Source organism: Mustela lutreola, chromosome 17 (assembly GCF_030435805.1).
Source record: "Mustela lutreola isolate mMusLut2 chromosome 17, mMusLut2.pri, whole genome shotgun sequence".
Lineage (NCBI taxonomy): Eukaryota > Metazoa > Chordata > Mammalia > Carnivora > Mustelidae > Mustela > Mustela lutreola.
The window spans coordinates 1,237,501-1,250,253 of NC_081306.1; the positions used below are offsets into that span (position 1 = coordinate 1,237,501).

The 12,753-nt window shown below is 46.0% G+C and overlaps 1 protein-coding gene across 12 annotated transcripts in view; it reads left to right on the forward strand.

Annotated features, from left to right (window-relative positions):
• TMEM219 (transmembrane protein 219) overlaps nt 1-12,753 on the forward strand; it is a 46,863-nt gene that overhangs the window by 30,814 nt on the left and 3,296 nt on the right. For 4 of the 12 annotated variants that reach the window (XM_059155565.1, XM_059155575.1, XM_059155573.1 and 1 more), the window contains 2 exons: nt 6,409-6,610; nt 6,693-6,882. In XM_059155565.1, coding sequence (XP_059011548.1) covers nt 6,409-6,610; nt 6,693-6,882 — 392 coding nt within the window. The other 8 variants (XM_059155574.1, XM_059155572.1, XM_059155566.1 and 5 more) reach the window with 7 other exon arrangements.

Genomic DNA, 12,753 nt, shown 5'->3' on the forward strand with positions numbered 1-12,753 from the left:
CTGAGGAGATATATCCATATATATGTTACTAAGGCTGATGTCCAAGAGATTACTGTAGAGGCTTTTAATTTCCAATGGTTAAGTTGATCCATTTTTTTTCATTTACAGTTTCCGGTATTTATGTCTTGTGTTAGAAGATCTTACTCCAGGTTTGCAAACATATTCTATTTTTTCCTCAACATTTGTATGTGTGTGAATGTGTGTGTGTGTGCACACTTGTATGTGTGTATTACATGTAGCTGTTGACTACTTGAAAACCATGGATGAGTTTCCTAACATTGCTAAGCCTTGGTTTTCTCACCTGTAAAGTAGGGCTAATGCTGATTTCATTTTTTTATCGATAAGATGACATTTGAGGGCCATTAAATCTTTGACCCATTTAGAAGTTATTCAGAAGAGAGTAGCTATTTTTTTATATTATGGTATCATTTATTATAGTATTTGACATTTTATCATAATTTTTTGTGCATCTGTCTCTTTCACTAAGGTTTTTCATTGTTAGATATGTGGCTTCCCTCAGTGCCTAACCAAGCACCTGGCATTAAACAAGTGTTCAAATGTCGGTTGAATAAATGAATGAATTGATTGAATAGATGAACAACACAGGATAAAACCAAGAATTTAAAGGAGAAAGATTAATTTTATCAAGCAGTCTTGATATGAAACTAAACACAAAATTGAAGTCCAATTGAAGAAACCTTCTGAAATATGTAGGGGCTCTTGTGCAAGGATGGGCTCCAAGAGGCTCCAAGAGGCTCCAAGAGGGCTGACTGAAACTGTATATAAACATTCAGACAAAAGTGCCTTTTTCTACGGAGAAGGTTCATAGGCAGATTACTTTCCAGGAGGCCAGGGATCTTGACTACTTTGTCCACCATTGTATTCCCAGCTTCCAGAATACTGCTTGGTAGCTCAGAGATGTTTATTGAATGAATATCTGACTGAATGAATAGATTTTATCAGATTTTTTTTTAAAGATTTTATTTATTTATTTGACAGACAGAGATCACAAGTAGGCAGAAAGGCAGGCTGAGAGAGAGGAGGAAGCAGGCTCCCTACTGAGCAGAGAGCCCGATGCGGGGCTCGATCCCAGGACCCTGGGATCATGACCTGAGCCGAAGGCAGAGGCTTTAACCCACTGAGCCACCCAGGCGCCCCTAGATTTTATCAGATTTTCACAGGAGTCTGTGACTCCAGAGAGCTTTAGAACTTGATAATATAGAAGGAAAAAAATAATATAGAAGGAAATTATATAAAAATACATAAATATTTTAAAATAGAGAAAAAATAATATAGAAGGGAAAAAATCAAAGAGATCCCTGAGAGCTTTTATCTGGACCAGAGCACCTAGAAGAACCTATCATTGTGGAGTGAGAGAGGAATCCCTTCCCCCATTCCTTCCAAAAGACTGGGTGATTCCCTTCTCAATTGACTTTCTGATTCTCACATTTGTTTGTAGTCAAGCTTGAATCATAAGCCAGCTTCTGCCTCCTATTACTGGGTGACCTTGTCTGAATTATTTAAGCTGTCTAGGACACGTTTTCTTCAATAACATCCACCTTCAGGATCTGATGAGTGGATTACCAAGTCAGAATACTGGTATAAAGCTGGTAGATTACAGTGCACAATTTTGTGTCCTCTGTGCTCCTCCCCACCCCAACTTTTTTTTTTTTCCTGTATAAGACATTTGTTTATATCCATTTACCCTGATTCCCAGGCCTTCAGGCAATTCCTTGCTCTAACCAGTTAGCCTCTAGTGGTCCGTAGAATTTGTTCATTGGGCTACATAAGTAAATGTCAATTGTGGTCATTTACAAGAGCTGCTCTCCAAATATGTCTAATTATTCTGCATTACAAGAATAATGAAGGGAAACTCACATTTGTTGACTTCTTATTGTTTACTAGCACTACACTGGGCACTTTCATGCCTTATCTTTTACCCTTCAAATTAGACTTGTCATTAAGTAGAAACATTGATGAAGTTTTTGCTATATGGATATTATTTTTGTGCCTGGACCATAGTAGGCACTAAAAAACAACTGTCAACCAAATAAACTTTCTTTTACCTTTTAAGCTGAATTTCACAAATATTCAGCATAGGCAGATGTGCTTTCAATCTTAAAATGAAACTGAAAATTGTTAAGTTCCAGGGGAAACTGGCCTGTAAGAAGCCGTTATCAATACATTAAACAACAAATATTTATTGAGTAAATACTGTGCTCAAACTATGAAAAGAGGGACACCTGGGTGGCTCAGTAGGTTGAGTACCTGCTCAGGTCCTGACCCCAGAGGCCTGGGATCAGGTCCCACGTGGTCTCCTTGCTCGGTGGAGCCTGCTTCTCCCTTTGCCTACTTCTTCCTCTGCCTGCCTTCTGCTCCCCTTGCTTGTGCTCTCTCTGGCAAATAATTAAATAAAATCTTAAAAAACAAAACAAAACTATGAAAAGACCCGGGGCTTGCGGAGCATACTATTTCAGGAACTGAGGTGCTGGCTGGGGAGACAAGACTAAGACTAGGGAAAGGTGACCTCACCGGCTCAGACTGGGCCGGGTGTGACTGAGAGTTGGTTGGGCAGAGACTTTTGCAGGTTTTCAGAAGAGATCTCTTGACAGGACTGAGCAAGGAGGGTCTTGTGGGAAAAGACTAGATTCAGTGTTGGAACACTTGGGTTCTGTTCTCGCTGAGGCTTAACTGGTTGGGAGACTTGGGGCAAGTCCCTTAACTTCTCCAGACATCAGTTTAGCATCTGGAAAAGAAAGTGAGGGTGGGGGTGGTTATTGTTGAACTTGCTCAGTTACGGAGTGCCTTCCAGTTTCTGTCTGCCACACTTATTTTTTTCCTTTGAGAAGAAAAGACTTTCCTATGTTTGGAATTTCAATTAAGTCAATCAATGGCATTCATGAGCCACTAAGCTCAAGGGGACAGTGCCATAAACTCCCCCCCACATACACACCAAGGATTTTTTTTTAATGAATGTTATTTTTAATAGTGACAAAATATACATAACATAAAGATTTACCATCTTAACCATTTTTACTGTACATTTTTAAGTGTAGAAATTCAGAAGTGTTAATTACATTCACCTTGTACGATTGTTACCATCATTCATCTCCAGAATTCTTTTCATCTTGCAAAACTGAGACTCTGGGGGCGCCTGGGTGCTCAGTTGGTTGGGCAATAGCCTCCGGCTTGGGTCATGATCCTGGAGGCCTAGGATCAAGGCCGGAGTTAGGGCCATTTGCATTTCCCTAATGATAATGTTGAGTTTCTCTTCCTGTGCCTATCGGCCTTTGGAGAAATATCTTCAAGTCCTTTGCCTACTTTTTAACCAGAATTTTTGTTGTTGTGTTGCACCATTAAGAATTCTTTACATATTCGGGGCGCCTGGGTGGCTCAGTTGGTTGAGCAACTGCCTTAGGCTCAGGTCATGATCCCGGACTCCCAGGATCGAGTCCCACATCGGGCTCCCAGCTCCTTGGGAAGTCTGTTTCTCCCTCTGATCTTCTCCCCTCTCATGCTCTCTCTCACTCATTCTCTCTCAAATAAATAAAATCTTTAAAAAAAAATTTTTTTTAAATATAAATAATAAATAAAAAAAGAATTCTTTACATATTCTAGGGGCACCTGGGTGGCTCAGTGGGTTGAGCCGCTGCCTTCGGCTCAGGTCATGATCTCAGGGTCCTGGGATCGAGTCCCGCATCGGGCTCTCTGCTCAGCAGGGAGCCTGCTTCCTCCTCTCTCTCTCTCTCTCTGCCTGCCTCTTCATCTACTTGTGATCTCTGTCTGTCAAATAAATTAAAAAAAAAAAAAATCTTTTAAAAAATTCTTTGCATATTCTATATATCATTTACTCTTTAGCAGTAAATATTTGCAAAGCAAATTTGCAAACCCATTTCATGGGTTGCCTTTTCACTCCGTTGTGTCCTTTGATGCACAGAAATTTTGGTGTAGTCCACTTACCTTTTTTTTTTTTTTCTGCCTGTGCTTTGGGTGTCATACCCAAGAAATCATTGCCAAATCCAATGTCACGAAGCTTTCCTGTTTTCTTCTAAGAGTTTTACACTTCCAGCTCTTACATGTAGATCTTCGGTGCATTATGAATTAACTTTTGTTAAGTGGTGTAAAGTAACAGTTTAACTTCATTCTTTCACATGTGAATATCCGGTTCCCAATACCGTCTGTTGCAAAGACTAGATTTACCTCAAGGAATGGTCCTGGCCCCCTTTTTGAATCTTATTTTACCATATGGAAAGGGTTTGGGAAGCGGTCACAGGAGTGACCCGGTCTCTGTCTTAGCAACTCGCTAGAGCTGAATACTAAGATTTTGTTTGAAAGAGCATTTGCCCAGCGCAGTTCAGTGCTCAGTGCACACTGGGCCATGTTTTCCCACACTTGGTCTCTCTCTCTCTCTCTCTCTTTTTTTTTTTAAGGATTTTATTTATTTGACAGAGAGATCACAAGCAGGCAGAGAGGCAGGCAGAGAGAGGGGGAAGCAGGCTCCCCACCCAGCAGAGAGCCCGATGCGGGGCTCCATCCCAGGACTCAGATCAGGACCTGAGCCGAAGGCAGCGGCTTCACCCACCGAGCCCCCAGGCGCCCCCCACCCTTGGTCTCTTAAGCTTCCCATCCAACCAGCGAGGTCGGTGGGCGGAACCCTTCACCGAACTCCGCTGCCCACGGGAGCAGGTCCTGGCCCGCGCGGAGGCGGGCACAAGGTCCGGCTGCGAGCCCCGGGCTCCCGGCCCCTTCGGGCGTCCCGCTGCTTCAGGGACGGCGGCCTTTGGCGTCGTCGTCCCTCGCGCCCGGGCGGACGTGACGAGCCTCTGCTGAGCAGTCCGGCCGCGGCAGGAACCTCGGCACGACGGACGCCCCAAAACCAGGGCACCGAGCGGGAGGCGCCGGGAGAAGCGCAGCCCGACGAGTCTGCCAGGCCAGGAGCTCCGGGCGCGACGTTGGCCCCACGCCGCCCCGCGAGCCGGGCGGACCCCGATTCGGACCCGGAGCCCGGGCGCGGCCGGGCTGGGCGATTGGCGCGGGAGGGGAGCGGGCCACCGAAAAATGCCTGCTCCGCGACTCTCGCTCAAAGGCGCCCCAGTGTCCCCGGACTGGGGCGTTAGCTCCGACGACGTCCCCACAGACGCTGCTTTGCCGTCTCTCCCTCCGACTCACCTGCGGCGGAGGACGTTCCGCTCCGTGGACCCCTCACCCGCGTCCTCCTTGGTACGCCCCCGCCCAGCCTGGGCGGGGCCGGGAAGCCGCCCGCGGGGCCAGCGCGCATGCGCCTCCCCGCGGGGGGTGGGGCGAGCGCGGACCCCGCCCCCTCGCGGCTCCACGCGTGACGTCGCGGGGGGCGCCGGCCTCCGCCCGGCTGCGAGCGGTGAGCGGGAGCGGCAGGCGGATCCGGCGCGGCAGGCGCGGGAAGGGATGGTGCGGGTGTTGAGCTCCCGCAGGAGGGGCTTTGCGGGGCGGAGGGGAGGCCCAAGGGCTGCCCCTGCGGCTGGACTCAGGCTCCGCCCTCCGCCTCCGCGCTTCCTCCCCCTCCCCGGAGGAGCCGGGACGGGAGGCCGGGCAGGGACTGGGCGCTGGGGACACCCGCATTTCCCTGGAGCCCGCCTTCCCCCACCCACCCCGGACGTCGGTCCCGTCTTGCAGGGGTTCCTGTTCATCAGCCTGCGGCCTCCTGCCTGGGAAAGGGCGCTCCCCCTGGACGCGGAGGACGGGTTCCGAGCTCGGCCCCGCCGCCCCTCTGTGAAAGTCCCCGCATCTCAGTTTCCACGACCGTATTTTCTTACCTTGCGTGGCCTAGTTTTCAAGTTCAGTATGACACGGTGAAACAGAAAGGCAGTGGACACGACCGAGTTCCTGCAGGGCCGCGTGCTCTGCAAGCCTGCCTGACCCGTCCCATCTCGCCCCTACTGTCGGCCGGTCTGTCCCAGGCCCCTACCCGCGCAAAGGTTAGCTGACTGGTCTCGCATCGCCAGTGAGTGGCGGAGGAGGATGCGGACCGAGCCGCTTGTGCTCCCCACTGAAGTTCTTTTCATCAGACACTCCCTTTGTCTGGGCTGTTGGATGGAGCTGTTCCTCAGCCAAACCTTAGCCCCACAAGAGCGGCTTCCTGAATCTCTCCCCTTGAGAATTCTCCTTTTGGGTTCCTCTTCCCAACACAGTGTGCTCTGCTTTGCTTCTGCCTTGATTACTTCAGAAATCAGCTGCAGCAAACATCGATCAAGTGGTGCAGAGGGGTGAACACTTGGAGTTGAGAGCCGTAGATTCTTGTCCTGGCTCTGCCACTTCGTGACCTTGGGCAAGCCCCTTGTCTTTTTAGTGCTTTAGTTTCCCTTTGAATAGAATGGGTAAGTGCCTTCTGACTGGCAGGCTCTTGTCCAGTTCTCCCCTCCTGTCCTCCAGCAGGCTCTCCGTGGAGGCCCGGACCCTTCTCCTCCCCATGGGCAGCTGCCAGGCAGGGCACAACCTGCATCTCTGTCTGGCCCACCACCCACCCCTGGTCTGTGCCACTTTGATCCTGCTGCTTCTTGGCCTGTCAGGCCTGGGCCTTGGCGGCTTTCTCCTCACCCACAGCACTGGCCTGCGCAGCCCTGACATCCCTCAGGTGAGTACCTTCTTCATGCTTTTCACAGGTCCTTGCTCGTGCTGCTAATCTCACCTCTCTCCCACCTTTCTTTTGCACACAGGACTGGGTCTCTTTCTTGAGATCTTTTGGCCAGCTGACCCTGTGCCCCGTGAATGGGACAGTCACAGGGAAGTGGCATGGGCCTCAGGTCGTGGGCTTACTGACCACCTTGAACTTCGGAGATGGTCCAGACAGGAACAAGACACAGACATTCCAAACTATGGTCCAGGGTAGTCACATGGGATTGAAAGGTGAGATCAAAGAGCACTGTGGGTTGGGCATCAGAACACTTGGGGCTGGGTTCTGTCTCTGACTTCTCCAGGCTGGTGACCTTGGACATATCCCAAGGCCTTAGTCGCTTCTGCTGTAGTGAGGGCTACATTCTTTCAGTAACTACCGTGATACCCTGTGGGTTCCCTGTAGGTGTTTGCTCTTTGCCCTTCCAGCTCTGAGGTTCTTTGAGTCTTTCCTTGGAGGTGTGATGAGATGGGGTAGATCTGCCCTAATGTTCTTTCTCTTCCTTCTTTATCCCTCTGGCTTACTCCTCTTAGAGGCACCTTCTTGTTCCGCAGGGATGTTCAAGAAGCATGTCCTGTTCTATTAACCAAGTGCGTTGAGTGCCTGCTCTGTTCTTAGCACAGCTGTGTGTGCTGTGGAGGATGGAGGATACAGAACAAATTAGACGTCATCCATTCCCACAGAGCTTAGAGTCTTCTGGGAAAATGATCAGGGGTGGGGGGTGTCAGTGGATGCCGTTGATTCCTGTGTGGGATTTGGCCTCAGGTTCCTTGTCTGAAATCGGAGGGATGAAAAGGGGAGGAGAGAAAGGCGGGACTCTGTCTTCCGATGCTATCATTCTAAGATTCCCTTGTGAATTTTGTGGGGGGGCATGCAGGGGAAGGTCTCCAATGTCCAGGTGTACATCTGTGTGGTCAAAGAGAGTAAAGGAAGGGGTCTGATACATACAGACTCGAGATGTTTTTTCCTGTTCTTTTTATTTTGTAAATATATGTACTTCAGCTGTATTGAGATAGGATCATATAACATAAAATTCACACATTTAAAAGGTACCATTCAATGGCTTTTCGTATCATCCCAGAAGTGTGCAGCTACCACCACAATCAATTTTAGAGCACTTCATTCCATTAGCAGTTGCTCCCCTTTTCCTCCTAGCTTCCCAGACCCAGGCAACTACTAATTTTTCTTTTTCTGTGGATTTGCTCATTCGGAACATTTCATACAATGTGTGTTGTTTTGTGACTGGCTTCTTTCAATCAGTATGTTTCCAGGTCCATCCATGTCATAGCAGGCATCCGTATTCTGTGTTTCTGTTGCTGAATAACATCCATTGTATGGATATTCCACATCTTAATTATGCATTCATCAGTTGTTTGACATTTGAATTGTTTTTACTTTTTGACTATTACAGACAATGCTGCTGTCAACATTCACATACAAGATTCTGTGTGATCGTACATTTTCATTTCTCTTGGGGGAAATAAAATACCAAGAAATGGAATTCCTGGGTCATATTATAACTATGTGTTTAATCTTTTGAGGAGCTGACAGACTGTTTTCCAAGGTGGCTGTACCATTTTGTGTTTCCCCCCAGCAGTGTGTGAATTCCAGTTTCTCCATGTCCTTATCAACACTTGTTATTATCTTTTTTAATTCTAGCCATCCTAGTCATTGGGAAGTAGTATCTTACTGTGGTTCTGATTGGCATGGCTCATGATACTGAGCATTTTTTTATGGCTTCTCATTTGTCTATCCTCTTTGAAGAAATGTATATTCAGAGTTTTGCCTTTTAAAAAATTTTGGATAATTTGCCTTTTAATTATTGAGTTGTAAGAGTTGTTTGTTTTCCTAGACACAAGGCTCTCTCTTTTTTTTAAAGATACTATGTGTTTATTTGACAGACAGAGATCACAAGTAGGCAGAGAGGCAGGCAAAGAGAGAGGGGAAGAAGGCTCCTTGCTGAGCAGAGAGCCCAATGAGGGGCTCCATCCCAGGACCCTGGGTCCATGACCTGAGCCGAAGGCAGAGGCTTTAACCTACTGAGCCACCCAGGCACCCCTAGATACAAGTCTCTTATCTGATGTATGATTTGCACATATTTTATCCCATTCTCTGGGTTCTCTTATCACTTTGTTGATGGTGTTCTTTTTTTTTTTTTTCATTTAAGATGTTTTTTGAGAGAAAGAGAGTACAAGCAGGAGGGGGCAGGGGGCAGAAAGAGAGAGACAAGGAGACTCCCTGCTGAGCAGCATGCCCAATGTGGGGCTGGATCCCAGGATTTGGGGATCATGACCTGTGCCAAAGGCAGTCACTTAACCAACTAGCCACCCAGGCACCCCAAAGTTTTGTTTTAGGGTTTGTTTGTTTGTTTGTTTTTTAGTTGCTTGTGCTCTTAATGTCTTGGTTAAGCAGAGCTTTGCCTAACTCCACCTCACGAAGATTTACCCCCATCTTTTCTATTAAAGTTTTATAGTTTTAACACTTACATTTAGCTGTAGGATCCATTTCGAGTTCACTTTTGTGAATGGTGTGAGGACGGGGTTCACCTTTGTTCTTTTGCAAGTGGCTCTCCAGTTGTCCCAGCATGTTTTGTTGAAAAGACAGTTCTTTCCTTTGAATAGTCTTGGCACCGTTACTGACAATCAGTTGACCGTGGATGTATATATAGGTTTATTTCTGGACTCTCAGTTCTGTTCCACTGATTTACGTGTCTGTCCTTATGGTAGCTCCATACTCTTAATTACCGCAGCTTTGTATTAAGTTTCAAATCAGAAAATGTGAGTCCTCCAAGTTTGTTCTCCTTTTTAAAAATTCTTTTGCTTATTCCAGATCCCTTTAATTACATGTGGATTTTAGAATCAGCTTCTCAAGTTCTGCTTCTGCAGACAAGCCCTCTTCTTTCTATAATGGTTAGAAACAGAATAAAAATACGACTGCATTATCTAAGCAATAATTATTGAGCACCTACTATATACCAAGCAAGGGGAATATAGAGACATGTAAGACATGGGCCTTGGCCTCGAGCAGCTTACAAAGTCTAGCAAGGATACAGATATGAACAGAAGCAAATACCTTTAAACGTGTGAAGGAGCATACAGGTTACAGTGGGAATACTCAGGAGTCTGTCACGCAGGGTTAGTGAAGAGGCTTTTCCAAGGATTCAGTGCTGGAGCCGAGGCTTGAGGGAGAGTTAGGAGTATGCTCTTCCAAGCATATGCAAAGGCATGCCGACGGGGACCATAATAGCATGTTTGAGAACTCCAAGGGGTTCAGTTCGAATGCTGCAGGGGAAGGAGTGTTGAATGAGTGGCAAGAGATGTATTTGAGGAAGCAGACAGAATCCTCTGGAGGGTCTCACGTGCCAAGCTCAGGTAGTTGAACTTTATCTGGTGCATTGGGCAAACTCAAATTTTTGTCAGGAAAATAGTATGAGTTTGTTGCTGTTCTTTGACAAAGATCACACTCTGTTGGCTGACTGCCTGGTAGAAGTGTGTCCAATGGCAGGAAGACAGGTAGGAGGTGGTTACAATAGAAAGAAGATGAGGACACCCAAACTAAGACAATGCCGTGAAAGAAGGGGACTGATGCTAGAGAGACGTTGACAGTGGGTGGACTTGGTCGATGGTTCGATCTGGGGAATGTAGAGAAACAGGGGATCGTTCTCTTGGAAAGTTTGCATGTAGATTTTTTATAGTCATTATGTTGTATGTATACACACACACAATATATACACACACATACATACACAGGGGTTTGTATTTCTCTTTTTTCACTTATGACATCATTTTCTTAGTTTCTGCCTGGTCTGAACATTATTATTTTAATGGATGTACACCAATGGACCTGGAAAGATCCATTAAGTGGTTAGACCATCATTTGTAACTCTTTTCCTAGTGTTAAACATCTTATCGCTTCCTATTTTGTGTGTGTGTGTGTGTGAGAGAGAGAGAAACACAGTAAACATCTTGGTATACTTGGCATCTTTCTTTTGAATCCTTTCCTTACGATGAGTTTCTATAAATGGTATTACTGAGTCAAAGGGTATGGACCTTTTTTTAATAGATTTGTTTTGTTGTGGATTCGGACCACAAAGAAGTATAAAAAGCCCACGTAAAAATCTGTCTCACCTCTCCTGCAGTGTCTACAGTTTTGTTGTTTTTTTTTTTTTTAAGATTTTATTTATTTGACAGAGAGACACAGTGAACAGCAAGAGAGGGAACACTAGCAGGGGAAGTGGGAGAAGGAGAAGCAGGCTTCCTGCTGAGCAAGGAGCCCGATGCGGGGTTCGATCCTAAGACCCTGGGATCATGACCTGAGCCGAAGGCAGCACCCTAATGGCTGAGCCACCTGCGTGCCTTCTCAGGCACAGTCTGTATACATTTAAAATTGTGATAGATGCAGCCACATTGTCTTCTAAAAGGTGTCACTCACTGAGAGTGCCCATTTCCCTACATCTTCAGCAACTCATTATTATTTATTTATTTATTTTTAAATATTTTATTTATTTATTTGACAGAGAGAGCACAAGCAAAGGGAGAAGCAGGCAGAGGAAGAAGCAGGCTCCCCACTAAGCAAGGGAGCCCGATGCGGGGCTCGATCCCAGGATCCTGGGACCATGACTGAGCCACTCAGGTGCCCCAGCAACTCTTGTTATTATCAGTCTTTTTAATTTTTACCAATTTAATGAGCAAAGAAATTGCCTGATTGTTTTCATGTACTTTCTTCTGATTGTGAGTGAGGTTGACTATCTTCTTGTAGGTTCATTGGCCATTTTCATGCCTCCATGAATTTTCTGTTCGTATCCTTTGCTCATTTGTCTTTTAAGTTGCTTGTCTTTATGTTTTTGATTTTTAGAAGATCCTTATCTATTCTGGATTGTAAACCTTTTTGCCAATTAAATATAGACATTTTGGGGCACCTGGGTGGCTCAGTCTGTCAAGCATTTAGCTCTTGGTTTTAGCTCAGGTAAGGATCCCATGGGTTATGAGATCAAGTCCCATGAGCTCGTTGCTCAGAGGGGAGTCTGCTTGAAGTTTCTCCTGCTACCCCCCCAATAAATACATCTTTTTTTTTTTTTTAAGATTTTATTTATTTATTTGACAGAGATCACAAGTAGGCAGAGAGGCAGGCAGAGGTGGTGGGGGTGGTGGGGAAGCAGGCTCCCCACCGAGCAGAGAGCCCAATGTGGGGCTCGATCCCAGGACCCTGAGATCATGACCTGAGCCGAAGGCAGAGGCTTAACCCACTGAGCCACCTAGGTGCCCCCCAATAAATAAATCTTTACAAAAAATGGATAGGTATTTTTTTTAAAGGTTTTATTTATTTGACAAAGAGATCACAAGTAGAGAGGCAGCAGAGAGAGAGAGGGAAGCAGGCCCCCCGCTGAGCAGAGAGCCCAATGCGGGACTCGATCCCAGGACCCTGAGATCATGACCTGAGCGAAAGGCAGCGGCTTAATTCACTGAGCCACCCAGGCGCCCCTGGATAGGTATTTTTATCCATTCTGTTACTTTTTTTTTTTTTTCATTACCTTTCATCTTTGAGAAGCCTTCAACTGTTACGAAGTTAAGTTTATTGCTCGCATTCTTTGCTCAGGCTTGTCAAGGTCTTGTGTCTTTTAGGAAGGCCTTCCCCACTGTAAACTTAGAAAATATTCTTCTGAATTTTCTTTGGGTTTTGTTTTGTTTAATTTGTTTGTATAGGTCTCTAGCACATCTGGACTTTATTTTATAGTATGAGATGAGTCTGACCCTCCCCCCCATGGAAATTGTCCCAAGGGCATTGACGAAATAGACCATCCTTTCCCTGCTAATTTGAAATGGGATGTGAACCTTTTCATGGATTTTGGTACCTACGAGGAAACTGCTTTCTCAAAAGGGACAGACTCCTTTATACAGATTGACATTGGCAATGTGTGTCTGCCCCAGTTTCACTGCAACTTCGTGAGCACTGGCGGGATTGTTTTACTGATTGTAAGCAAAGTTAATTTTTTGTTTATACGGATACATAGTTATTGTTATTTCTTATTGACCCAGTGATAGTGTACAGAGTACGTTATTGAATGCCAAAACAGCTGGTACTGAAGGAAGCCTTAGAAATGAATG